General features: G+C 38.9%; 2 protein-coding genes and 1 long non-coding RNA gene across 3 annotated transcripts; 2 read left to right on the top strand and 1 right to left on the bottom strand.

The window, feature by feature from the left end:
- Nucleotides 1-936: 936 nt before the first annotated feature.
- LOC122642629 lies at nucleotides 937-23,290 on the bottom strand. The gene is made up of 3 exons (XM_043836161.1): nucleotides 23,286-23,290; nucleotides 5,630-5,739; nucleotides 937-1,541 (listed from the first exon to the last, which is right to left on the bottom strand). The coding sequence occupies exons 2-3, from the start codon at nucleotides 5,724-5,726 to the stop codon at nucleotides 1,318-1,320; spliced, it is 321 nt and encodes a 106-aa protein (XP_043692096.1). The 5' UTR covers nucleotides 5,727-5,739; nucleotides 23,286-23,290; the 3' UTR covers nucleotides 937-1,317.
- LOC122642627 (probable serine/threonine-protein kinase PBL16) lies at nucleotides 16,200-20,045 on the top strand. Its single transcript, XM_043836159.1, has 6 exons — nucleotides 16,200-16,545; nucleotides 17,328-17,635; nucleotides 17,749-17,884; nucleotides 18,471-18,607; nucleotides 19,332-19,455; nucleotides 19,661-20,045. The coding sequence occupies exons 1-6, from the start codon at nucleotides 16,482-16,484 to the stop codon at nucleotides 20,032-20,034; spliced, it is 1,143 nt and encodes a 380-aa protein (XP_043692094.1). The 5' UTR covers nucleotides 16,200-16,481; the 3' UTR covers nucleotides 20,035-20,045.
- A 686-nt stretch (nucleotides 23,291-23,976) lies between the features above and the next one.
- Nucleotides 23,977-26,300, top strand: LOC122644036. The gene is made up of 3 exons (XR_006330219.1): nucleotides 23,977-24,125; nucleotides 25,834-25,974; nucleotides 26,192-26,300. It is a non-coding gene; the product is annotated as an uncharacterized LOC122644036 (long non-coding RNA).

The following is a 26,300-nucleotide window of genomic DNA, read 5'->3' as shown; positions in this document are numbered from 1 at the left end:
GCTGGTCGTAATAGGGGTCTCGGTGGGGTTAGGCAACCAGCCCATAACCTCTGCTCTTAAAATGACCAATGTCACCTCTAGTTGAGGCCTAAATAGTAAATACCAACCACATAGCCGGCAGAGAGCTTACAGGGATTGGAATCTTGTTACAAGGGTAATACGAGCTCTCACGAATAAAACTAAATATGTAGCCCAACTGGAAAAGTGATATGGAGCCACTGCTCCAATTTGAGTGCTCTCACTGAATAAGGAAAAACAAATATATTAAGTAAGCACAATAACAATAAAGTACCATATTCTGGGCCGTGTCTCAGTCCCAGTGAGGCTGATCATCCCCTCGAACCAGCTATTAATCATTGCCTTGGTAAGCTATTGCCAAAGTAAGAATTCTAATAATAATAATTATTATTATAAGGGAAAAAGAATGCTAACCAATCGCGTGGTTCCTGCACTCAGACACAGGACTACGCAAAATTACACTCAGCCCCCCGTGAACTAAAAAATCCATTCAGTTAAATGCTCCTGCATGCATTTTTATTGGCCCCCTTGCTGGTGCAAGCGCTACATGACCAAACAATGATCTCTTGCCCTAATAATAATTATTACTATTGTTATTAGGGAAAGTTTTAGTGCGGCGATGCATCAAATAGGGGGGTTTTGGTCATCTCGATCCCCCTATTGTCCCCATCCGATGGTCGTTATGCCGGTCGACCATGCATAAAACCTTTTGCCATATTATTATTATTATTTTGATACTATCATCATCATTATTGTTGTTGTTATTATAATTATTATTTTGGTTATTATGATTAAATTTTTCACTGATCTCTCTCACATACCAAATGTTTGAGAGAATGCTTAAGAGGTCAAATTTGAATAATATTCTTTTGTAGTTCAAAAGTTAGGACCACTCTGCAGCATTTTCCATACAAAACATGAAAAGGAACTGATCCAACTTGCAGGTGACAATTGTATTCAGACCAATGTATTGGTATGTCCAACAATTGCTTGAATCCAAAATATAAGGAGGCCCTGCAATGGGCCAGCCTCATCGGTATCACTTATCAAATCCAGATTAACGAATCAGTTTTAAACTTCTTCAGCCACCCCATAGATTACAAAATACTACTTCAAAATATGAAAAATACAGTGAAATGTGAAGCAGAGGGACCAAACTAGTTAACCAAGTTAACTATGGTACTTGTTACCTGAACAATTTTGTATAGCTTGTAGATCAATGCCTTCCAATAAATTGATGTGAAAGAGCTTTTGAACTTGGCTGGTTAGTTTGAGAAAGGAAGACTGGATTAACATTTCCTACTCTTGTTTTTCTCGGGCTTGGGAAGAGTCTCCACTTTCACATGGAGTAGATTGGCTAATACTGGATTTGGCCTCTGCAAGGAAAGCAGGATCTGGTTCATGTCTATCTGAAGGCTCTTTCATTGCCATGCAAATGTAGAATGCTATGACCATATTGAAAGATATGACAGCAAGGAATCCACTAAGCAACGTTTGTGAATAGGAGGATAATTGAGTTGAACCTGCCACAAAAGAACGATACTTGCTTAGAGAAAAAAGAGGGGGGGGGGGGGGGGGAGGGAGGACACATTTCAAGAGCTGGTAAAGTAGAGCAACAGATCTATACTCTATAGACTACAAATATAGAATGAATCTTCAAATTTTTAGAGACTACACCACATACCCAAGTCAAAATGGTTAAACTGAGCCATATTCAAAAGAAAGTGGCTTATAACCCTTTTTTTTTTTTCTCTTCAGTTTAATTTACTTTCAGGTAAAGAGAAACCTTTTAATTCATGACCAAACAAGAGGAACCTAAATGGAAATTAAAACAAAACAAACTAGGGTTAAAATCCTCTCCAATTCCTTGTTCACCGAGTGCGGTGCAGTTCGGGGTTGAGAGGTCAACACCTGGTAGGCACGACCCAACGGTCCGAGGTCGATTGAGTTAGTTTTTTTTTTTTCCTTTCTTCTTGAGCTCGGCACCGTTGGATGTCGGCCTGCCAGGTGTCGAGCTCTCAGCCCCGAACTGCACCGCACTGCACTTTTAGGGAATTGGAGAGGGATTTTTTTTCCAACAAACTAATGCAGTAACGTAGGAAGTCGGGATAAATTTCGTTGAGTTATTTTTGTAATTTTTATATCAATTAGATAGTAGTGCTAGTTGTGGTATGAGTCAATAGGAGATTGAGTCAAACTCCAAGTTTTAAGTTTTAGACTCCAATTACGAGACTTTATTTTCTTTATATACTAGCATATACCAATCGATGAGACAGATTTTGAGATGGGAATGAAATTTCATAAGCGCCTTGAGACTGTTATTGGTTTGGATTTGGGAGGGCCAAGTGTTACAAAGCTATTCCTAAATTGTCATGTGACTTGGGTTCTTGGTAGAGGGGCTGGATCGATCACAAAGGTTCCTCCATCACTGGTTTCATGAGGAAGAACTCTTCTTCTGTATTAAGGCCTATTTCTTGTCCCCTGGTAATTACAACAACGCTCCTGATTCAGGAACTTTATTTCAGTTTAAATCCATCTCCAAAGTGCTTCCAGAACTGTCTTTTCTCTTTAGATTTAAATCGAGATTGGTCCCAAATTCTGTTATTTACTTCTAAGGACTTGCCTTGCTTGAAATATTACTGATTTGCCACAGAACCTTTAATTCAAGTTATTTATTATTCTCGTGGGCCCATAGCGATCCGACTTGAGGATTTCGGAATCTGGGATCACATCAATTTGGTATTAGAGCCGAATTTTCTGGCAGTTACTAACCATGACAGGTCAATCTCACATCCTCAATCCCAAGTTGCACAAGTGATATCGGAAACTGGCTAAGAAGCAGCAGACTGACAACAAGGTTGATAAGTTCATAGAAGAGACACGCAGCCTCCTTACAGAGTTTCATGCTTTCATGAGGACTGACAAACAAGAAGTTGGACCATCTGCAACAGTTCAGTACAAATCAAAGATAGACCTAAGAAACGGCAATCCGATTCGGCTATACCCCAGGATGTTACACGGCAATTTTCAGACAGGAACTATGGCATCAAGATTGAGGTTCCAGAGTTCACCGGCAAGAAGGGCCCCAGAGATTTTCTTAACTGGCTTAAGTAGAGAGGATTTTCGCTTATAAATCCTTCCCAGATGAAAAGAAGTGCGAGCTGAACCTCACTAAATTTACTAGTTTTGCATGTTTAAGGTGGGATGATGTAATAAATTTGAGGCTTATTAGATGACTTGGATCCGTCACTAATTGGGAGGCCATGAAGCAGATTTTGAATGACAATTTCATCCCTCCTAATTACAAGGTACTCTTCCACAAGCTGGTCAACTTCCATCAGGGCAGTTTAGATGTGGAAACTTACACCATGGAGTCTCACAAGCTATCTTCCATATGCAGACTACAGGAAACAAAACAACAGTGGATTTTGAGATATATCAATGGGCTGAATACCGAGATTCAACTAGAGTTGGCCAACAGTGATTTCAAGTCTGTTGGTGTGGCAGCTGCTTATGCCAAAACAATTGAAGAGAAGTACAGTTATTTGAAGAATATGATCAAACCTCCCTCAACTTTCAGACCTCCACCAAGGATTGAAGAAACGAAGTCTGAATCCCACACAGTGGAAGATAGGAAGCCAGAGGTTATCAAAGGAAATGATTGGTTGAAGAGCATCGCGTGCTGTAATTTTGGTGAGAAGGGTCACTTCAGCAACAAATGTAACAGAGACACAATCGGCAGAAAGGATGACGATGATGATATAGATAATTTATACGGTTATCCTTTAGAGGTTGATGGCCCTGATGATGACGAAGTTAAAGCTCTGCTACTCTTACATCATTCTCAAATAGACTAGTTGATACTTGATAAAGCTCCCCTATTCAAACAGAAGGGTATTCTTTTGCACGGTGTTGGCTCTATAGATGTTCATACAATCGTTGATACTGGGGTAGAAACAAATTTTATTTCTGTTGAATTTGTTCTAGCACTCAATCTCCCACAAAAGCAGCTCTTCAAAAAGATTCATGTGCTAGGTTTTGGACCTATAGCTCCAGAAGAGGCCAGTGCAGTAGCTCGAGTACATCTACAATTTGCGCCATTACAGTACCATGCATGGAAAAACATCTCGGCCAAAACTTGCGGTTTCGATTTCGCCAGCTACCAAGACGAGATGGCCATCGACTCCACAAAATCCCTGGTTTCGACTCTTCTTGACCTGTTTCAACCAGGTTTCAAATGAAATAGTCCATATTTTGCAAGTTTCGACCTGAATACCTATATAAATTTCACTTGTCCCCATTGAAACTTGAGGAAACCTGGCTCGAAACCAGGACATGCACTTATTTATGCCAAATATCTTCATTACTTAAGATATTATTCATAAATAAGCAAATACCCCTATTTAAATCCAATAAAAATAGTTAAAAAAAATCAAATTCCAAAAAAAATAAAAAGTGAAACCCCCCCCCCCCCAGTTCAAGAACAAAAACTAGATTTTCGGCGGTAGGTGCAATTTTCAACTTTTAAATAAAGGGGTTTTTCTCAAATCTAAAAATTCCATAAATCTTAACATGGTAAAACATTGCTATAAAACAAAAGTGCAGTAAAATAGTCATTAGTTTTTATATTAAAAAATATTTCATTCAGAGCGATTTTGAATAGCATTCGTGCACACCAAATAAGGTTTGACCGGAACATAACTCCTTCAATATAAATCAAATTTAAGCAAACTTGGATTTAACACCGAATTGGTCCCCAAATTCTGTTATTTACTTCTAAGTTCTAAGGGTTTGCCTTGCTTCAAATATTACTGATTTGCAATTGAACCTTTAATTTGAGTTATTTATTATTCTCGTGGGCTCATAGTGATCCAATTTGAGGGTTTTGGAATCCGGGATCGCATCACAGACTGAATTAAGGGTTTTTCTATCTGTTTGATACTTTCCTCCACCAAAGAAAAGAATAATATTAAAGAAGGTTTGCAAAAGTAGAGAGGGGTGGGCCAACGCAAGGTCTACAATGATTTCCAACAAAAAATTGCCATCAGCTGGTGAAGAAAGCAATGCAAGATGTATGCTATTGACATGCAATGGCTATGTAAGTGTGAGTGAGTAGCAATCTCAAATTCTAGTCACAGAAGCAAGGAGGATAATTTTGTGAGATGCAGGGAGTAGTAAAGAGTACCACTATCTACTACTGATTTTCTATAACAGACATGATTATGACAACAATGACGGTGAAGTCCTCCTATAAAACAAAGGTTTGGAAAATGTCTTGCGTTGATCCCTTTCTGCAGCAACAGGGTCAACAAATGGGATTGATAATGTGGAATAGATAAATTAAAGTATCTACTTTTAGGTGTATCTAGATGATGATTAGGAGGGATACCTCACACTTACAAAAAACATTACTTTTAAAGATGAGAACTTACTTGAATTCCAACATATGAATAGTCAACCACCATAAGACAAATCAACACTTATGGAGCATTAAATAAACACATAAGAATCACAATTGATGGAGTAGGGTTTAGGAAGTAGAAAAAACAACCAAGGAGATGAACAAGTATGCATATAAAATCTTTGTAGGAAACTACAGAAGTATGCTTACCAGGAAACAGTTGATGGTTAAAACCATATAAAATTGTGATTGGAGCCACCCACATAAACAATGATGCAACGAAAAATTTCTTTATTACTCCGGCCATTATAATTTCTAATCTGCAGACAAATATAAAAGCAGCATTGTCATACGGATGGTTGTGTGAAAAGGTGAATTCATCTTTAACAGGTCACCTCATATTGCATTACAGAAACAATGAAAGGTAGAGAGAGAGAGAGAGATTGAACAAGAAAATGGCATGGTCAGCAATTGATCCAACAAGACCTTTGGCAACATCTGCTGGGTACAATCCGCTACCAAACAGAATGGAAATAGAAAGAGTTTCACGCAACGAAACAGATGAATGCAATACAAAAACCAGAATATGAGAAAGCAAAAAAAGTAAAACGAGGGATTGATGAAAGAGTGAGAGAGGTCGGAAAGAGAGAAGTGAAAACAGAGCAGGTTAGGGTTTCGTACTAGGCAGGCCTGAGAAACGAATGAGAGAGACAAAGGGAAGGAGTTCCTCTTACCTGATCTGAGATACGCCGTTAGCTGCTGTGGGAACTGACTGACGCCTTTCGCTCCTAATTTGTTCTAACAGACTTAGAAATCAATGGAATTAAGAAATAGGAATGTCATCAATCGAGGAGAGGAGAGGAGACGAGAGGAATTTTTTTCTATAAGGTTCCCTGTCCCGTCAGGGTTCATTCTAAACAATTTTAGGGGAAACTACATCTCTTCCCCTCTACTTTGTCCTAATTACACATTCCACTCCTTGACTTTTTTCAATTACACTCGTATGGGATGCAGTTTACAACTATAAATTACGATTACACCTGTGCCATTAGCGTCCATCTATTTAAGGCTACGTTTGTAACGGTCAGAACAAAGAACATCCGTTCTTGATTAGAAACGTATTTGGGGTTTCTGACCTGGAACGGCATTCTGTGACCGAAAATGACCGTTTGGTAACGGTCTCAAGAACGTATTCAAAACAAAAATGGTGTTTGGTAAAACCTATTCTTTCCTATTTGATATTAATTATAATAATACCATTTCCTGATGTGATTTAATAATAATTTCTTTTAATCCCTAAACTAACCCTGGGTCTATGTAAGGTGACTCTTTTACCCTTTTGATTAAAAATGATTCTTCTTCTTCCTCCTCTTGCAACCCCACCCGCCTCCCACCCCTCTGCAATCCCGCCCTTTACTGCAACTCTGCCCCCTTCCAATCCCTTTCTGTGGCAACTAGTCCTGGAATCATCATCAAGCTTCAAAGTCAGTGGCACATTTGTACTCATAGATCCATTTGTTGTATACATCAATGGGTCTTGGTAAAGCATTGAAGGCAGGAGAGAGCTTAGTTTTGAGACAAGTGATCGAGGAGGGGCAGAGCCTCTGTCGTGTGATGAAATTTATCTGTGTTCATTAAGAGAAACAGAGAACCAGAGAAAAATGGAAAACAGAGAACGAGACTGAGCTTCTGAGGTCATCTCCAACTTAGAGAGAACCCTAAGAATTTCATCATATTTATATGCACTAATAATGATATGATAACAGCCCATATGAGAGCTGATATTTACAACCTATGCCACACTACTAAGTTACACATAACGTGTTCTGTATCCTAACATCCCCCCTCAAATTGTGCCTTGAGCAAAGGCCCAGTTTGGAACAAATACTAGCCAGCTCTTGTCGCGCAAGCGGCTTGGTGAACACATCTGTCAATTGCCTATTTGAGGGCGCAAAGCATGTGATAAGAGTCCCGAGAGCCACCTTCTCACGTACAAAATGACAGTCGACTTCAATGTCCTTCGTGCGGGCATGAAGAACTGGATTGACAGTCATGTGGAGAGCACTAAGATTATCACAAAATAGTAAAGCCGGCCGGGGTTGTGGGATACCAAGATCTCGGAGTAAAAAAGCTAGCTAAGTCAATTTGGCTGTGGTAGTAGCCATAGCACGATATTCAGCCTCTGTACTAGAACGTGCAATGGTAGGTTGTTTCTTCGCACTCTTAGAGATACAGTTGGAGCCGAGAAACGTACAAAAACCTGTAGTTGAGCTCCGAGTAGTAGGGCACCCAACCCAATCAGAATCTAAAAATGCATACAAATCAAGTGTACTATTACGCACAATACGAAGCCCCCGGTCAAGTGTGCCACGAACATAGCGAAGAATGCGTTTCACCATTCCAAAATGTGCCACGGTGGGAGCATGCATGAACTGACAAACACTGTTGACGGCATAGGAAAGATTTGGGCGTGTCATAGTTAAATACTGTAATGCCCCTACTAAACTCCGATACAAAGTGACATCCGAAAAAGCCTCTATCGATCGCATATCAAGGCGAGAAGCCATGGGAGTAGTTGTGGACTTGATGTCCACCATGTGAGCACGGCGTAAGATATCAGTAGCGTACTTAGCTTGTGTCAAGAAAAGTCCCTGTGGCGTAGATGTCACCTCAATTCCCAAAAAAAAATGTAAAGGACCTAAATCCTTCATGGCAAACTGAGTCCGTAGAGTATCAATAAAAGATGCTAGGAAATCCAAACCATTCCCTGTAAGAACTATATCATCAACATAGAGTAAAAGAATCAGTGTGCGACCACCCCGACGATAGACAAATAAGGATGAGTCGTATGCACTACAAACAAAACCACACTCAATGAGAAATGTGCTAAACCTATCGAACCACGCACATGGTGTCTGACGAAGTCCATATAGAGCACGATCCAACCGGCAGGCAGCACGAGGTTGTTGTTGATCAACAAATCTAGGTGGTTGTGACATATACACCGGTGTAGTAAAAAAAACCATGTAAGAAAGCATTCTTTACGTCTAATTGTAGTATCGGCCAATTGAGTACTGTAGCAATAGACAAAACAAGCCGTATGGAACCCGGTTTAATAACCCGGCTGAAGGTCTCAACAAAATCCATTCCTTCTTGTTGTGTAAATCCCTTCGTGACCAAACGAGCCTTTAGTCGCTCCAACGTGGCATCAGCCTTTAGTTTGGTTTTAAAAATCCACTTGCAGCCCACAATATTCATCGAGGGAAGTCGAGGCACTAAGGTCCAAGTGTTGTTCCCAGCCAAGGCATCCATCTCCTCCACCATAGCAGCCTTCCAACCCGGATGGCATAGAGCAGCCTTCACAGAGGTTGGCTCAGTGGGAATGTCCAAGACTATAAGGGCATATTTGGGGTTTGGTTTTCGAACCCCAACACGACTGCGAGTGACCATAGGGTGTGAGGAACCATGCGCTGGTCCTGATGGGCTAGCTTGGACGGTCACAGCTTCAGTATTGGGCTCTGGCCCAGCAACAACTATTTCAGTAGTGTTCTCAGACCTAATAATTGTCTCAGTAGAAGGCCCAGGAATGGATTCTGGCCCATGAGGTGAGAGAACGTCAGCTGGACTCTCCACTTGAGGCTCAGGTGTTGGCAGCCCAGCAATGGTATCTAGTGCATTTGGGCCTAGTGCTATGGGTGAAGCACTAGGATGTCTATGGTGAACCACGCTGGAGTCTGAAGGAGTAAACCACGGATCTGTTCATGGTGAATTATTGCATGACACAGGTTGAGATGATGGAGTAATCCAACGCTCAAATATTCCAACATCACATGGCATTGATGGTGTGGACGTATGGTGTGTAAAACCCTGCTGAAATGGGAATAGAGTTTCATCGAATACAACATGTCGAGAAATGTACACACGACCAGTGGAGCGTTGTAGGCACCAATATCCTTTGTGCTTATCACTGTATCTGTCACGCCCCCATCCCAGCCAAGGGATGAAATACATTATAAGGGGTGACTAGGACGATGCGTGTCATCCTACTAATCTGCCAGGATCACTGACACAGTGTCCCAACGCACAGTCATAACCAACATTAACACAATATAATATTAGAATGCAGAAAAAGGAATATTACATTCTAAAGATCAGTAGTATTGCGGAAGCGTATAAATCGAATAGTTACAAGATGTTCAAAGGCTAGATGATAAATACAGTAATTAGTTACATTTCCAATGACCATCTAATAACTATCAAAATGGTATAACAGTAAATATTTCAACATAGGCCTAAGCCCCAAAAGTAAATCAAAAAGGGACCAAGTCCCGAATATCCTCACGGCCCGTAGGCACAATCATCGCAAGGACACCCGTCGCCATGTTCCTCAAACACGGCCTCCGGCTCCTCCTCACCAATCTCATCGTATCCCGAGGGCTGAACTCCAAGTCCCGCGAGATATCCGTCACCTGCATCATAATCTAAAAAGTGTGCGCACGAGGGGGTTAGCTCCACTGAGCCAGTGAGGGGATGGGGATGCACAAACACGCAATTCACATAGTCCAATGATGCATGCACATGTTAAGTCCATTTTTCCACCTAACAAACAACTAAGTCAATGGCATATGCTACTGTGACAACTCGGGAGACACTGTGGGTCACTTAACTTATCGCCACAATGAAACCTCAATTGTCACGCGGGACCTACGCCGATCGAAGCCTCCAAGACCACTCAGTGGCAGAACCCTGATAACCAATACTACCATGACTGGCCTCTCCCACCTCCACAGAATCCAGTGTACTGATTACCCAACACCTAAACCCCTGTTGGTAAGGGTCGTAGCATAAGGGTGTGAAATCCTAGCCACAAATATACTACATGCAAGTCCTATCGTCCCGAGAGGTAATCCGGGCGCATCAGCTTTCATCTGGTTTAGTGTCCGATTACCAGCACTACACGACGCATACAGTTCAACATGGCATTCAACATAATTTCTTCATAAATGTATATAGTATTCGGGGTTCCGGCACCGGTACCCACCGGCACCGAGACCCATCAAAGTACAACATCTCCAATCACATTGTAACAATCATATATAAAAGTATGCAATATGCGTAAACATGCTTAATAATTATAATGATTACATAATATATAATGCAATAATAATATCAAGCCCAAACAACCAAACCCACTCACTATGTATATGCCAAGCACCAAGATTATAAGTTATCGCCTCGATCAAGCAATAAGCCACAAGATGGATATATTAACCTAAACAAAGAGTAAAATAAGGTTAAACGAGCGAAGGGAAAGGATCCCCAAAAGGTCTCCCATAATCACTTAAGTATAAGGTTTCAGAAACAGAGTGGTTGCAGGAGTGGTTTCATGCCCAAATTCTACAACCACATGTAAATCCTAGGAAACTAGGGGTTCAGGACAGTTTCAGTCAAGGTCGGTTGCAGATGTGGTTTCTCAGAAAAATGAAACCACCCATAAATCCGAGCTTTCCAGGGGCCTTCTCAGGGAGGTAATTTCAGGGTGGTTTCTTGCAGGTTTGAAACCACATGTAAATCCTCACACCTGCAGGTCCAAAATCCGAAGGATCCCCTCCAAGGGCTCCATTTTCAAGTGGTTTTAAAGTATAAGAACATCTAGGAAACTCCATCCTAAGCTCATTAGGGTCCTAAGACCTCTCTAGGTCCAATCAATCACAATAGGTTCAAGAGAAGGAACCGAGAAGAACCTAACCTAAAGCATAATAGGGTCCAACCTTAAATCTCTCAAATGGAAATGAAAACCCTTACATTAGAGCTCATAATGGAGTGAAATAACTCTACCATAGCTTAGGCTTTAAGGCTCCATCGACTTCTTAGGTTCCAAGAGAGCTCTAGGTCAATCTCTCCCATTACCCAACCCCTTTTAAAATCCGAAATAGAAGAAGGAAGAAGCTTCAAGAGCTTACCTACCCCCAAGATGAGAGAGCTCCACGATTTATGGCTCCAAGAGATGGGGTCTCCACCTTCCACCAAGCTTCTCCACCTTCCTCCTCCTCCTCTTTCTCTCCTCTTTCTCTCCTCCACGATTTAGGGTAGATGAGAATGATGAAGGAGAAGTAAATGTTCTCTCTCTCCCTCTTGGACTTATTTATAATAAATGGGTATTTGGGTACCTCTAGTCAAATGGGTCATGAGGCTTAATGGGTCGACCCATTAGTTCTATGTGGGTAAGTGAATGGAATAACCCATCATTGTGTCAATAGGTTAAATGGACCCTTAGTGAAATGGGCCATACTAGTTAAATGGCTTCTTAAGTTAAATGGGCCTGCCCACAACTTAAATTAGGGAAAAGCCCACTTTAAGATAGGTTCATATGAGATGGGTATAAGTCCCCAATGTACTTCCCAAAGGTAAGTGGGACCCGAACTTAAAATATTCCCTTCTCTCATGAATTAGCTTGAGCGGTTCAGGCCTGGACCCTCACTTCGAGGTCACCAAGAAAAGAATAAATAATAAATCTTGAGGGCTAGAACTTACTTTTCCCCTGTCATGGTTTATCACCCATGGCCCCGAATAGCTTCGCCACGGCAATGCCAAGATCATCACTGAACGAATTATCCAACTGAGGTGACGGTCCAGGATGCTCTCTCCTAAACTCCTCGCTTCCCGGGCTGGTACTTGGAGGCTAGTCAACGAAGTCGCCGTCAACGAACTTTCCCCACTGACGGTTGAGGAATCTTTCCTCCACAGGCAAACCCGTACTGTGGTCAACAATTTTGTAGCTAGGTTTGACCATCATGGAGAACAGGTCACCAGCATACATGGCAGCGGTATCTACACGTCACGAGAAGAAAAAATATTTAATTATATCCTGGGGTACGGGTATAACAGTATCCCAAAAACGCACAAGGTAGAGAGCGTGGAGCTAATTTGTGAGGCACATAATCTCTCAAGTATGGGTAACATAAAAACCCAAACACCCGTAGCATGGAGTAATCGGGTTGGTGACCAAACAGTACATGAAGTGGACAATCAAATTGCAACACTGTAGAAGGCAATCTGTTGATTAAAAAAACTGCAGAAGAGAAAGCTTCTACCCAATATCTGTAAGGCACCAAAGCTGTGTACATCATCGCCAAGCCTAGTTTGATCACATGTCTGTGTTTATGCTCCGCGACACTATTCTGTTTCGGAGTTCCAGGACAAGAAACATGTATGATAATCCCACAATTTCGAAGATGAGTTAAGAAATGTGCACCCGAAAATTCACCTCCACCATCACACTGGAAAACCTTGATTTTAGTATTGAATTGCCTTTCAACCATGGACTGAAAGTCCAAAAATACAGAATAGAAATCTAATTTTTTCTTCAATGGATAAAACCAAGAAAATATGGAAAAATCATCAATCAATATCACATAGTATTTAAAGTGTTGCACACTATCAACTGGAACCTTGCCCCACAAATCACAGTGTATGCGCTCTAATGGAGCAGTACAACGAGTAAAGGAACTGATAAAGGGCAACTTTCTACTCTTGCTAAGCTGACACCCAGAACACAAATGTCTAGTAGGATGGGTAACAGAAATTAAACCCTTATTACAGAGAAACTTAGTAATTCTACCCTGAGGATGACCAAGCCTCTGGTGCTAGATATCCTCAGTAGTAGCTTGAAATCTAGAAGAAAACAATGCAAGGGGATGCCGATCCCCATAATCCAGTGATGCATCAAAGGTATAGAGCTCTCCAGTGTTACTCCCTGATGCCAAAGTCCTCTTGGTTCGAAGGTCCTTAACCATAAAACCAGATTTATTAAATTCAAAGAAGCAGGGATATTCTTGAGTAAGCTGTGAAACAAATTGCAAGTTCTTCTTAATAGAAGGAACTAGGAGAACATTCTTAAGAGGTAAAACAGTATTTCCAGCTGAGATAGATCCCTCACCAACATGAGTGATGGGAAGATGAGTTTCGTTCCCTACCATGACTGAAGTTGTACCTCTATAAGGAATTAAAGAATGAAGCATACCTACCGAGTCAGTCACATGAGCTATTGCTCCAGTATCAGGGAACCATGCAGAATCTTGAGAGCCTTCAAGATGCATAGCTTTGAGAGCCTGAGGAATATCATTAGCTTGATAGCTATTATCAAACCCACTGTAACACTTGAGAGCACCGTGGCCCAGTTTATGGCAAATCTGGCACCTGATCACAGATTAAGATGATTGAGCAAAAGTTTTGCTGCCTTGTTGAGATGAGGAATCGGAACCAGGATTCTTGTTCTCCTTGTCATTAGAACCAGATGGCCTGGAGTTTTGAATGAATCCTCGACCACGAGATGTAAAATAGCCTCGTCTGCCCTTGCCTCGATTGAAATTTTTCTCAGATTTATTGTTCTATTGACCAAGAAAGGTCATATGAGGATTCGATGACTTAAGATTGTTGCCCCAGTTGCGCATTTTATGGCTATGAAGAAGAGGAATGAGTTCTTGATAGCTCGGCACCGGTGGCTTCAACATCATTGTTGCAAAACTTTCATATGCTGGCCCAAGATTTGTGAGTAGCAGAAATACTTTGCGTTGATTGTGAACTGGTTTTCCAATGGAGCTTAGTTGATCACAAATACTCTTAAATTCGATCAAGAATGAAGACAGATCTACAGAGTCCGTCTTCTTCAAGAAATGGAGCTTCGACATGAGCTCAAACTCTCTAGCAGCAGAGGCTTACGAGAATGCATCTGCAAGAATCTTCCACAAATCAGAAGCAGTCTTGACTCCAACCGCAAGACCGAGAACCTCCTCTGATAGGGTTCCAGTTATCCGCGCCTTCACCAAACGATCAGTGCGAATCCATGACAAGAAGTCTGGATTCACAAGCACTGCTCCACTATCCGGATCCTCTATCTCGCGAATCGGTTGGGGAACCTCTCCATGGATGAATCCAAGCAAATCTTGGCTTTCTAATAGTGATAACATCTGAGTTTCCCAGAGTAAGAAGTTGCTCTGCGTGAGCTTGATCGACACAAAATTCGCAACATTGAGAGTGGCCGGATAAGGGACTCCATGAGTGAGGTAGAACTCACCATTAATCAAACCAGAAGTGAGAAGTCAGCTCTGTGCGAGCTTTGATACCATAAGAGAAACAGAGAACCAGAGAAGAATGGAAAATAGAGAACGAGACTGAGTTTCTGAGGTCTTCTCCAACTTAGAGAGAACCCTAAGAATTTCCTTATATTTATATGCACTAATAATGATATGATAGTAGCCCATATGAAAGCTGATATTTACAACCTATGCCACACTACTAAGTTACACATAACGTGTTCTGTATCTTAACACATGCTTCCAAAGTCCGTTGCTTGCTACTGGCCTCTTTGCAAATGGAAAATCTTTAATCCAAACTTACTCTTCCCCATTTTTTTTACTCAAACTGCACCAAATCAATAGCAGGAAAGGATAAACCCTTTTCTTTTATTATTTGATTCGATCAAGAAAAAAAAAAAAGAATTTCTCACTAAATGAATTGTGGTGAAGAAGAAAGTTCAAAACATTTTCTAATCGACTGTAACTCTTTTGGGTTTATAGATAGATGAATGATTCAATCTAATTGTTTTTTTCATAGATCACCAAGCAGTTAAAACACTAAAATACTTGGTATCCTTTGCCCTGCACCCTCTAGGATGAACTATTCAAATGTCTTCACCAGACAGATTTTATGGAAAGCTGGTTAAATTAGGATGTCCATGACATTCCGATGTAGCTACTTCCTACAACTCCTTCGTTCAAAACAATTCCAAAGAGATCTTCAATAAGAAAGAGACGGAGGAAAAATCGGTATCCGCCGTAACGATTCCTAGTCCAACAATAACTTAATACTTAATTGAAGTTTAATAATGGTGGAACCGGTATTAAGGGTAGGGGTGCGGGCAAGGATGGGAAGTGGTCACTCCAACATCTTGGGAAACCTCTGCCCTTGTTGAATAGTCTTTAATTTATATTAAAATTTTGTATTTATTTTTTTTAGCATAAAATTTGACATGTGGTCTATAAAGAGTGTCCCCTATCTATCAATGGATCTTGATTAGCCACTTCATCATTCATGTAATTTTTTTTATTTTGGTGATGGGAGGGGGGGGGTTTTGGGAAATATATTATCGAGGACCCATAGGCCATAGGCCACTAGGGGTTGACTTCTAAACTCAAGGAAGGGCGGCCAAGGGTGGCCAAGGGTGGGGGTGGGGAGAAGAGCGCTAGCAGCCACCACCATGTAAAGAGGTGCTTCCCCATTCATGTATTCATGTGGTTCAAAGTTCAAACCAAACACCCATACTTCTAAATCTCGTCTCTCTTGAAGGGGGGTTTAGGGAAACATCAACTAAATTTCATGTTAGGTAAGATGGTTATAATCCTTGTGGTACAAAGTTACTGATTAGGAGGAGGCGTGGGAGCAAGGCAAAAGGAATTGAGGGATTTAAATGCGCCACTTTGCACCAACTCCCTTTCTTTATTAAAAAAAAAAGAGAAATATAAAAGGGCGCACGAAAGCGTTTGAATCAAAACAAGGAAGCAGCCCAAACGGGGCCCCCACTCTGCATTTCCGGGTGAGCCAAGAAGGCACCGCACCACCACCTTAACACGAACGCATCATTGTTACCGAGAAAGTTTCATCCCCTCACATTCCCACTGCACACCTTGCAATTCCCAAATGATACTCTTTTGAAAAAAAAAAAACTTCTCTCTTTCTCAACTATGAAACAATCCCATTCACACCAACAGAGTTGCTCACTTTTTCTTCTTTCTGGGTTTAATTTATCTTTCTTAAGAATTGAAATTGTATAAAATTGAATCCTTGATCAACAACAACACTGGCAAAGGTTACATAATCGTTTATTCGCTCTATCTCAAGAATCCAATTCATATGAAAATAAATTTTTTTTCCTTTTCCTTCTTTTATGTGTTGTGACTGGGTTAAATTCATATCTATGAAGACTTAATGAACTTGAAACTTTGTGCGGTAATGGCTTTCTTGTGACGTGCGGGTGTTGCTTTCTAGCTCTGACTTTTATTTGATGGGGAACTGCTGGTTTAGGTGGAAACCGTCGATTTACAGGGTATCTTCTAATGCAAAGTCAGGTGCGTTATGCTGCCCGTTTCTTGTTTATAGTTTGTTATGTTTTCTGCAACTGGGTTTTAGTGGAAACCGTTTGTTATGTTTTCTGCAAGTATCTTCTAATGTTTGAGTGTCTATTCTTTCTTAGACTAAAATTAGCTGCAAAAGAATGGGAACATTGGTTTGATATCTCTTTTTCTCCCCCCCCCCCCCCCTTACTTTTTATGGATTTTGAGTTCATGATTTGAATTCACTTTCTTACTTTCCTCTATTTGGTTTTAGGTAGTTTATAAAATTTTAGATAAGGTTTTCTTTGAAAGTATATCTGAGGTTTCAAAAGTGGATACTTGGGTTCATTCTCGGTTTTCCTTTTCTGTGTTTTTCTATTTCAAGTTAGTTTCTGAAAGTGGATCTCATAGGCCGAGTAGGTTTTAGAATCTAGAATTATAGGTTCTAATGCACTCCTTTGCTGATTTAAACATTTGGGAAATGGGAAGAGAATGAAAGAAGAATAATAAAATAAGCAAAAAGTTTTCTTTCTCAATCATCCCCACCCCTTCCCCATCTGCCCAATTTTCAGAAGTTATGCATAGGAAGGAGAGTTCTCTGTATTTAGTGTTCTAGTTTATTTCCTCTCATAGTCCAATAATTTTCCATATTGATGCTTGTCGATAAACAGAAGAGTAATAAACATATGGGATTTTTCTCTTTTACTGCATCAAAAAAAGTTTGGAAAGTGATTTTTGGGCTTTACATCTCTGTCTTCTCTAATTCATTTATGCATTCATATTTTCTGTTGTTCTAGATTCCCCAAAAAACCAAAGCCCATCTGCCATTGAAAGGAAGGAAGATAGCAAGCTGCCTTCAAATCCTGAAGAAGTAGAGTACATTCGTCGGAATTCAGCGACAAATCCTCTAATCGCTTTTTCTTTTAATGAGCTAAGAATAATTACTGATAATTTCAGGCAGGATTATGTATTGGGTGGAGGAGGTTTCGGAAGTGTTTATAAAGGATTTATTACTGAGGATTTACGGGAGGGGCTTCAGCCCCTTCAGGTTGCTGTCAAGGTTCATGATGGGGATAACAGTTACCAGGGCCACAGAGAATGGCTGGTACTTATTTCACCTTCCTTTGCTTATTTTTCTATAGAAATCTTCTCTGCAGTCTTTTGAGTTATCCTTCTATTCATCAGTCTTAATTAATACTTAGCTTGGTGGTTCTGTAGGCAGAAGTTATATTTCTTGGACAACTTTCTCATCCAAATTTGGTGACACTTATCGGATACTGCTGTGAAGATGACCATAGGGTACTGATTTATGAGTATATGCCTCAGGGTAGTGTGGAAAACAATCTCTTTTCAAGTAATTCTTCTCAAATCCTTACACCCTTTTTTTGACCCTAACCTATTATATAATCACAACCCTGTTCTGTTAAAAATTTTAATTGTAGACTTCTGATGGTTACAGTATTCTTTTCAACTATGTTAATTATAAGTCGGGAGAATGTTCTCTGTGCCGCAGCGCAGGCTGCACCCAGGCACATGGGCAGCCTGTGTAGGGGGGCAGGGTGGTCATTGCATCCACCCCCATGTGCCTGGGCGCAGCCTGCGCTGCGGCACAGAGAACAGTGCCCCTTGTAAGTCACAATGAAAGGTTGGTCTATTGACAACTTAAGTGTCTGTTTGGTTATAAGTGAAGTGCGATCAACTAACTTCTTTCATCTTATTTTACTTCAATTCTAACCAAGTGGTGTCTCAAGAAATCTGAGGCGCATTTTGATAGTTTTTGTTTTTATCATCCAATGACATGTTCTCAAGCCTCATTATAACAAGCATTCCTTTTATGTTTCAATGTCCAAATGTCTTTTATTTTTGAAGGTTCTGACAGCCTTATATACCTTCAAATCTTTCAATTTTTGGCTTGATTTATATGTTTCCTGGTTGTGCAGGAGTATTACTTCCTCTACCTTGGTCTATCAGAATGAAGATTGCATTTGGTGCTGCAAAAGGACTTGCATTTCTCCATGAAGCTGAGAAACCAGTTATTTATCGTGATTTCAAGACGTCTAATATTTTGCTGGACCTGGTTCGTAATGTTCTTCCTGTTTTTGGTGCAAGAAATGAATGATAAATCAAGTACTACAGTAGCGGAGGTCCTACACATGTAGCATTTCAAAAACCAGGTCAAATGTTCTAGGATATCACCAATGCAATTCGACTGTATCATTGGCTAGAGACTATTATCAATTATAGAATGGCTACTCAAGCCTCCTGCTCATGTGACTGGTTTTCTGATCATTATGGCATGACTCATGAGTTAGATCCCAGCTCACCCACCCAGAAAAACCTTGAAAGAAATGAATTTAGCATTAAAAAAAAAGTGAAGAACTTGCCTAAGTTATCAAATACAGATCTTAAGTACACCATTTAAAGGATTGGAGAAATTATACAATACAACCATGATTTAATGCATCTGACTCCTGCTTAACCATCCAAAACAGGGAAAAGAAATCAAGTTTCTTTATAATAAATCTGGAAAAATAAAAAGAGAACTGATTTCAGCACCCTAAACTAACTACTTGAAAATTCTTCAGACCCCAATAAAAAAACCAAAACTTTTAATAAATTTAAAAAGAATAAAAAAACTTACTTGAAATCCAAAAACTTGCAAAAATGTGATAGGAACTTGGAAATCCGTCCACTATGGTTGGTGAAAGTTATGCTCTTGTTTTTCTTCGATCTTTTGCCAATAAATCTTCCTCACATTTTTTTTGGTTTTGGTTTTGGTTTTGTATATGCTTTAAATTCAGGACTACAATGCCAAGCTTTCGGACTTTGGCCTTGCAAAAGATGGACCAGTGGGTGACAAAACTCATGTGTCTACACGCATTATGGGGACATATGGATATGCAGCTCCAGAGTATATAATGACAGGTGAATATTTTTGTTTCCAAAGAAAATTTGGACAAGCTGGAGCCATTAGATCCTTTTTTCTCAATTGTGTGATCTTTCATTCAAAATTTACTGGAAGAGTTCTCTCTCTCTCTCTCTCTCTCTCTCAAGAGCCCAGAGGGGGGGAAAAGCTAATTCAAAATAGCCTACTCAAAAATAAAATTTTTTTTCCTGTGCTGGTATGCAGGACACCTGACACCTAGAAGTGATGTCTACAGCTTTGGCATTGTTCTTCTAGAGCTTCTCACCGGCAGAAAATCCTTAGAAAAGTTCAGACCGGCTAGAGAGCAAAACCTAGCTGATTGGGCCCTCCCACTGCTGAGAGAGAAGAAGAAAGTGGTGAACATCGTCGACCCAAGATTAGAAGGAGATTACCCAGCCAAAGGCGTCCACAAGGCAGCCATGCTTGTTTATCACTGTCTGAACCGAAACCCAAAGGCAAGGCCATTGATGAGAGATATAGTGGATTCTCTGGAGCCTCTGCAGGTAGCTGTTGAGGTACCAAGTGCTGCTCCTCCTTCAGTGATTAGCAATGGATCCCCAGCGCGCTGTACAGTTTAAATGAAAATAAGTTTGGTTGGTATAATAACTGATGACATGTTTTCTAATTGTTTCAAGCTTCTTCAATTCTTCAATCAGTTTGAACTTTGAACAGAGAATTTTTGCAAAAGTAATACATTATATATATATATATATATATATATATATATATATATATATATATATATAGAGGGAGAGAGAGAGCTTTTGTTGGTTAGATGTAGCTGTGGTAGTTGCATGAGATCACAAATTAATGATCATATATTTTGATAGGGTGGTTGATAGAAACCCACTTTCCATATCCTTGTAAAATTAACCTGGAAATCATCACGCGATCTATAAGTTGTACCTCTTTAGTTAGTGTGTAGAAGCTAGCATGACATAATGAGATGATGGATGTTCACATCTGGATTTTGATCGATCATATATATATATAGCTGTACGTTTTGGTGTTGGAATGATTACTGTAGTTGATCGATGAGGAGATGGTTAGAACTCGATCTGGGTTACAGTCATTGCCAAAGGCTAATTAGCAGCAATGGTAAACATAGATATATATATATAAATATGATGGAGATCATACATGTGAAATTTGGTCTGATCTGATTGTTTCATTCATCCGTGCTCTGTTAGCTTATCATGACTTTATTTGAAGACTTGTACATACAATATTATACGATCGATCATCATATTCCTTCACCGAGCTAGGGTCATGATGGCCATGAGATGAGATGGGGGGAAAATTTGAATCCTTATTTCACTGATTTCAATTCTTAGTAGTTTTAATGATGTTGTATAATGTTAATTAATTTGTATAAAGTTTCTGAGGTTTAGCTGTTCGATCTTAACAGCTGGATACAGCCTATTTATTACTTCCAATGGATAAGACCAAACAAAAAGGAAAAGATAGATTTTGCTTATACACACAATGACGTAGCTAGAACTGTAGGAGGATTTAAATTCATATCTGCCCCGAAAAACCCAAAAAAAAAAAAAAAAGAAAGATAAATGAGTAATGAGTTTTTGAAACAAAAAACAAACCCTTATTAATTACTGTCTTACTGAAGTGAGCAGGTAAATCATATCCAGCTGTTACTCACTAACAGCTAGCTAACCTCTCTCTCTCTCTCTCTCTTAAGTGATATACATAATACTATCATCATCAGCACAGCTAATTTTAGGTTGCACAACAATGAGGTACTGATCCACATTCTATGTACTCTTCACATGAATCTTTAATAAGATTTTAACACCATTAATTAATGTGTGGAAGCAAAAAACAATAGCTTCTTAATTGGACATTTGGACCAAAATCTTCAATCCACAGACATGCAGAGTTGTTAAGGTGCAAGTAGGGAAGATATCCCAAAACTAGACAGACACCCACCCCTATTCTTTGTAATTACAAAAAAAGGGTCTGACTGTCTCACTGAAATCTGAATCATTAAAATATAAAAACAAAATATCGGGTAGTACAGTTGGTACCAATACTGGTGTAGGATCCTCTGTATTCGACTGATTCGATATCAAAAAAAAAAAAAAAAAAACTACCCTTTTTTTTTTTAGTCATATATATTGACCGATTGTATCGGTTCAATATCAATATTGGGTCTGGCCGATACTGATACACTGATAATTGATATGATACCAATATTTAAAACTGTGATGGTCTGCATGGTACCTCTAATCTATTAGTGTATTAATTTAGAACATGCAACCTTCTTTTGATTTTGGCTTGTTTTATTCTTAAAATGTCTTTTTAAGGAAGGGATTTTCTTATTAATGCCTCAGCTAGCTCTTAAGGTGTCAAATAACATGTAACCTTATTTTTGTATTCTTTTTTTTTTTTTTCGTATGACACAAATTTTTTTTTTTCAATGATCGAGGATAATAATATCATGGGACATATATATGCTTACTTTTTGATAATGATATAATGATATGTCACTTTTAAATTATTTTTAAAAATTCTTTTATAATCTATCTTAAAAATCTTTTAAGAATAAAAAGATCCACTTGAACAATTCTTCTTCAATGATTGTACCACTTTGTGCCACATGTTGATCTACCATTTCTCTGATATTTCATTTGCCCCTATTGGGTTTTGGGTTTTTGGCACTGTCAATTGGTCTTCCCATCTATCTTTCTCTCTCTCTTTCTCTCTGTACGTGCATGTGAGTGATTTTATCAAATTTTTATTAAAAAAAAAAAAGAGTGATTCAATAAAGTAAAATGGATAACTGATCAGACTGTTGGAGATATCTTTAATTCCTCATAGTTCATATCATTTCAACCTTACAAGGACATGGACGTTGGCTTCCTTCTTTTTCATTCTTTCTCCTTTAAGCTTTCTGCTTTTGCTGTAGACAGATACAACCCCCCTCTCTCTTTCTCTCTATAGTTCCTACATGGAACCCAACTACCAACCCATAATGTAAGAAAATTGTGTTGGAGAATCCAAGAAGATCAGGGCTTCATATTTAATGGGGGGTTATATATAAAAAGGTCTCATAAACATCAAATACATAAGGAAAGTCAAGGAAATGATTAAGGAAGATAAGGTTAATATATGGTCTCAATAAAAGAGAAGAGGTGTGTCTTTAAAGTGTCTGAGTGAGTGAATATGAGTCAAGGGCCGGCTGTATATGTGCTGACAGTAAAGGGTCACGGAAGAGAAAACCTGAAGTGAAAAATTTTATTTATCGATCTCATGAAAAGGGCCGTGTCTCATTTCTGTCTGTCTCTCTAGTTCTTGGAGTTGAGTTAAATTATGCCTGCCTGCCTGCCTGCCGTGCACACTGTCTCATACCATTGATTCCAATCCTGTTTCAGTCATTAATTCTCATCTTAACTTTTATAAATTTTAATCCTTAATTATTAATTCAGATTAAGTATACATGTTATAAAGGTCTTATGGTGCAAAAAGGCATTAATTTGCACATAAACCACGCAAACCACACGATCAATTAGTGTTTTTATGTTTTAATTTCCAAAAGAGAATTGTTAACTCGAGACTTTTTGGTGAGCATGGGTATAAAGTGCACCACGGCTCACCAACTACACTAGATACCTGTTGATAAAAGTGATAGTGAATGAAATGCTAAAGAGAGAGACAGAGAGGGAGAGAGATTCCTGAACTAGATCGACCAACCATTGGATCATTGAAAATTTTAATCTTGTTTGACACATTTAATTATTAATTAATTTCATCCCATTCAGTCACGTGTATACCTTCCAAACACCAGCAAGTCTGTAATGAGAATAAAGATGACCTCAAAAATTAAGTTGGGAACGTTTTGAGAGTTAGAAATCAGAAAAGTGAAACCATATATGGTTCAACCACACCATTCGGATCGGTCCGATTTTAAAACCATGGATCAAATTAAGTTCATTTACATTTTTGAGTTAAGCTTAAGATTCCATGTCTAGTATCTACAAATTAACCACTCTAAGTAAAAGATTCCTTCAACCGCACTACTATATGGTTTAACAAATAAAAAATAAAAAAATAAAAAAAAGAAAAAAGAAAAATAAAAATAAAAAAAGAAAAGAAAAGAAAGACAGAAGAAGGGTTATAAAGTGTTTAATGGATAACAGACACAAACACAATGAAAGAAAGGGAAACATATATAGAAATAATTAAATACATGAACCTGCCAGGAGTAATTAACAACGCAACTCCAAGTAGGGTAGAGTAGGGTTGGGTGAAATGTACTCAATCTAGTTACGTCATCACATATACGTCACTAAACACGTACGTGTCCGCTACAGACCCTCTCCTATGACGTCTCTGCCGGTCTACCCCCGGCCCCACACTCCCCACCGTACCCCAATTAAGTCTTCATGAGGCCTCCCTCCCTCTCTTCCTCCCACGCAGGCCCTATTAATAATCAACTACTACTCTTTCTCAATTTACTTCACCGTTTAAAGATAGTGATAAGAATCCTAACACCATCACAGAAATATAAGAGGAGTGCCGACATATCCATACATCTCTCTCTCTCATTTTTGTCCTTTTAATTACAGGTTCTCTATACCTTCTTTAGCAGTTTTGAAGAAGAGAAGAGAAGAGAAGAGATGGCCAACCCTCCTCCAACCAGAGGAACCCCTCTGTATGCCTTCTTCTTTCTGCTTAATTTCTGCACTTTATTTCCAGGTTTTTTATTTTTTATTTTTTAAAAGTTTCATAATTTAACTAAGAAATTCGAACTGGGCGTTTCTTATATTCTATGTTTTAGGGCGATCCCAAGCCGCTCATCAAGCCTTCTTCTTCTTCTTCCTTTATATATGGGTATGTTTGTTTGTTTCTAGGGTTTTTCTGTGTTTTTTTGTTTTTGTTTTTGTGTGTGTTTGGTTATATGTATCTGAGCAGGTAGAAATAGGATGATGGGCTTGTTCTTCAATTCTCTCTTGGCTCTTTCTAGTTGATGCTGTGTATATATATACTTTTATATGTTGTTGGAGGTAGACAGACTGCATCGGCCAGTAGTACTAAGTGTACTGTTGAGTCTGTTCTGCAGTAGTTTAATTAGGGTTTGGTAGTGATCGAGTGTGAAACTAATTATTAACCTGCTCGATCTCCACAGGCTCTCCTACTTTTACTTCCCCTTTTGATCTTTTCCACCATGGTTCCTCATCCATCTCATCATAGCTAGCTAGGTTGTGTTCTTGAATATATAATGCACTCCTATACATACATCCATGTGGATACATGTCCAGAGCTGAAGTTTGATGATGGATGCACGGGGTTCTTATCGAGTCATTGAGGCTGTACGTATTTGGTATGTATTCTCGTCCTTAATTAGAACGCATTTTGAAATCTGATTCATTTTTCTTGTTTCAGAATGTGTTAAATGTTGTAGATCCAGAATCTTTTCCTTTTCCAGCCGAGAAAGTTAACATACCAAACGTACACATGATGAGATTTGTGGATTAATGAGTATGGCATATTGGCATGCATGTCCATATATATATATATATATATATATGTTTTTTTTTAGTTTTTTTTTATGAGACATGTCCATATATGTTTAATTGCTGATCATCGATAAGTAATTGTATATATCTAATTAATGTGTATGTTGGGTTTAAAACTACACTGCGGCATATAGGATGGAATTAATTAATTAATTAATTAATTTAATGCTTGAATTTCATGTCATCCTTATATATATATCCAGGTATATACAATCATGCACATGCAACTAGCGCCTCCAATAAAATTAACATGCATCATCATGATCATTATAATGATCGATCGATGTATGAAGATGATGATGATGTGGTTGAGCATCATCACTTAGAGTCTTTCTAACATATATATATATATATATATATATATATATATATATATATATATATATATATATATATATATATGCATGTTTTTTTCGTTTCTTAATTTGGCTTTTTCTAGTGGGCGGCGCCACCTCATACTCATATATGTCATATGTCATATGTCATATGTCAATCTAATGCATGTATGAGTGACCCTCATTTGTCTCTATACTTCAGCAGTGCCCTGCCCGTGTGTATCATGTATCCTCCATATACTGTATATATTTATTTGTTAGGCACAAATCCAACACTACCAACTAGTCAAAACATCATCATCATTAATTACTATATAATATAATATGCATTTAATTGCTTCTCTTTCTCTCATGATCAGTCAGATGGACCTTCTTTCTTTTTATATGAATGTACATGCATGTGTGATCATATATGTATATATATATTATGCATGGAAATTAATGGTAATTAATTGTGTTTCATATAAAGATATATATTTTATTATGATGGATGATGAGATTCTTGTAGGAGGGATACCGAGGAAGGGCTTAGAGAAGATCAGCTGCAAGTGATGAGATCAGAAAGAGAACACACACTGGTGATCCCAGCAGATGGGCATGACTGGAAAAAATATGGCCAAAAGTTCATCAAGAACATTAGCAAAAACAGGTTTATATACATAGCTGTCTAGATTTCACCAAAACCAAAAAGAATATGAGTTTGATGAAATCATCCTCCACAACTCTTCATTTACTACATATGTACTTTATTAAAGTCGATCTATATATATATAGCTAGTGATCAGGAGATGATCGATTATGAGAAATAATTAATTTATGTTTTTTTTTTTTTTTTTTGGGGGGGGGGGTTGGATTTGCATATAAAGAAGCTATTTCAGGTGCCAAAAGAAGAACTGCAGAGCCAAGAAGCGAGTAGAGTGGTGTGCCTCCAACCCAACAAACAACCAAATCTTCTATGAAGGAGAACACACTCAT

The sequence above is a fragment of the Telopea speciosissima genome, chromosome 10, assembly GCF_018873765.1.
Source record: "Telopea speciosissima isolate NSW1024214 ecotype Mountain lineage chromosome 10, Tspe_v1, whole genome shotgun sequence".
In the NCBI taxonomy this organism is placed as follows: domain Eukaryota; kingdom Viridiplantae; phylum Streptophyta; class Magnoliopsida; order Proteales; family Proteaceae; genus Telopea; species Telopea speciosissima.
Note: the sequence above shows the minus strand (reverse complement) of the source record. Positions and strands in the feature narration are given on the sequence as shown.